The following is a 2190-nucleotide window of genomic DNA, read 5'->3' on the forward strand; positions in this document are numbered from 1 at the left end:
GCCACGTAGAAGGCGTAGTAGAGGGTGAAGTACTGGCGAGCAATGGCCGGGCCGCTGGCCTCGATCTGGAAAAGCACGAAGACGCACACGCCGGCCACCAGCGTCAGCAGGCCCAGCAGCGGCCCGAAGATGGCCCCGTGCAGGCGGAAGGGCGGGGGACTGGGGTGGGCTCCTGCGTGGGGTGCCAGGCGGCGCCCCACGTTCTTCCACATGACGAACAGCACGGCGCAGCAGATGAGGCAGTACTCGGTGCTGAAGGGGTAGAGCATCAGGCAGCCCTTCTGGAAGGCCTCGCACACCGTGGCGTTGAGGCACAGACAGGTGTTGGTCTCGTTGCCTGGGCGGGGTGGGCAGGAGGGGACAGGCATTCAGGTGGGCCCTGCCCTGAGAAAGCTGGCTGCACAAATCACCCCCCTCCCTGGAATACGAAGGGGTGAAAGGGACCCAGCTACTCGTTTTACAGACGGGGAAACCGAGGCCCAGACACGGAAATCAGAAATCACAGACTGGTCACTCTCTTACGAAGAGATTCAAGACTTCAGGTGCCAAGCTTACGTAAGCATTTAATCACCATGTCGGCCGGGCACAGGGACTCACGCCTATAACCCCAGCACTTTGGGAGGCTGAGGTGAGAGGATTGCCAGAGCCCACGGGTTTGAGACCAGCCTGGGCAACTTGGTGAGACCTCATTTCTACAATAAATCAAGAAAAATAAGTCGGCCATGGTGGCACATGCCTGTAGTTCCAGCTACTTGGAAGGCTGAGGCAGAAGGATTGCCTGAGCCCAACAGGTTGAGAGGTCGAGGCTGTGGTGGCTGTGAGTGTGCTGCTGTCCTCCAGCCTGGGTGACAGAGTGAGACTCTGACTCAAAAAACAAAACAAAACAAAAACACCATGTCACCTCTCCAAATGACTTCCTGGGCACAAGGGAAAATATGTAACTTTACAGTGACAGATGTGGCTACTAGATCCACTACATCCGAACCTGGTGACAGTCTTAGCAGCACACAGAAATTAAACATCAGTGTCTTGGGATGGGTGCCCTTCTGAGTATCCAGCATCACCTGGGAAATGCCAAAAGTACCTAACCTGAATTTAACCAAGACTTTGGTCCATACTTTCAACTTCCAGGAAAGCAGGGAGATGGAAACGAGGTAAACCCTGCCACTAGGAAGCAACCTGACAAATCTCAACATCATTGGGAAATACACACTTAGCCTTGACCAAATGCACTGCAAGTGTGAACCATCTGTAAAAGACATCACATGGGCTATTGGAGAAGGTAGAAAGTAGATTCAGATAGAAGATGGGATGATGTTAGGGAATGTTGTTAGCAATTATAATAGCACTGTGGTTGTGTAGGGAAATGAATGTATTTTTAAAGAGATGCATACTGAAGTGTTTTGAGATAAAATGCCATGATTTCTGTAATTTAAGTACCTCAGCAAAAAATTAAAATGAATATGGCAAAACGTTACTATTGTGTCTAGGTGATGGGTAGATCTTGTTCTTCTACGCATCCGTAATGCTTGCATTTTTTATAATATCAGTATTCATGGTGTGGACTGGGCATGGTGGCTGATGCCTGTAATCCCAGCACTTTGGGAGGCTGAGGCAGAAGGATCACTTGAGGCCAGGAGTTGGAGATCAGCCCAGGCAACAAAGTGAGACCCCTGTCTCTACAAAAAAAAAAAAAATAGAAAAATTAGCAAGGCATGGTGGTGTGAGCCTGTAGTTCCAGCTACCCAGGAGGTTGAGGCAGGAGGATTGCTGGAGCCCAGGAGTTTGAGGCTGCAGTGAGCCGTGATTTGGCCAGTGTGCTCCAGCGTGGGTGACAAGAGTGAAATCCTGTCTTCAAAAAAAAAGAAAGAAATCTATAATATCACTTGCTAAAAATTCTCTCTTTGCACAGCTTTTCTGAGAAATGTAAACAGACTATACAAAGTGCCCACAGGACATGGGCGTGCCATGCCTGAGGCAGTGGGTATGTGCATGCATGCGTGTGCTGGGAGGGCTTGGCTGTGGGCATGATGGTGATGCCACCTGGGGTGGGGTGGGGTGGGGCTGTGCACACACAGGTGTGGCTGAATCCCACAGAGAGCAAGGCTCCCATGTGGGGTATGGGATGTGGCCTTTTTTTTTTTTTTTTGAATTGGAGTCTCACTCTGTCGCCCAGACTGGAGTGCAGTG

At 50.7% G+C, this 2190-nt stretch overlaps 1 protein-coding gene across 1 annotated transcript in view; it reads right to left on the minus strand.

The window, feature by feature from the left end:
- OTOP3 (otopetrin 3) overlaps positions 1–2190 on the minus strand; it is a gene marked incomplete at its 5' end in the record, with an annotated part of 6620 nt that overhangs the window by 1921 nt on the left and 2509 nt on the right. The window contains 1 exon segment of the mRNA XM_008073354.2: positions 1–337. This exon segment is cut by the window's left edge and continues 19 nt beyond it. Coding sequence (XP_008071545.2) covers positions 1–337 — 337 coding nt within the window.

The sequence above is a fragment of the Carlito syrichta genome, unplaced genomic scaffold, assembly GCF_000164805.1.
Source record: "Carlito syrichta isolate Samal-C Ts95f unplaced genomic scaffold, Tarsius_syrichta-2.0.1 Scaffold315826, whole genome shotgun sequence".
In the NCBI taxonomy this organism is placed as follows: Eukaryota; Metazoa; Chordata; class Mammalia; order Primates; family Tarsiidae; genus Carlito; species Carlito syrichta.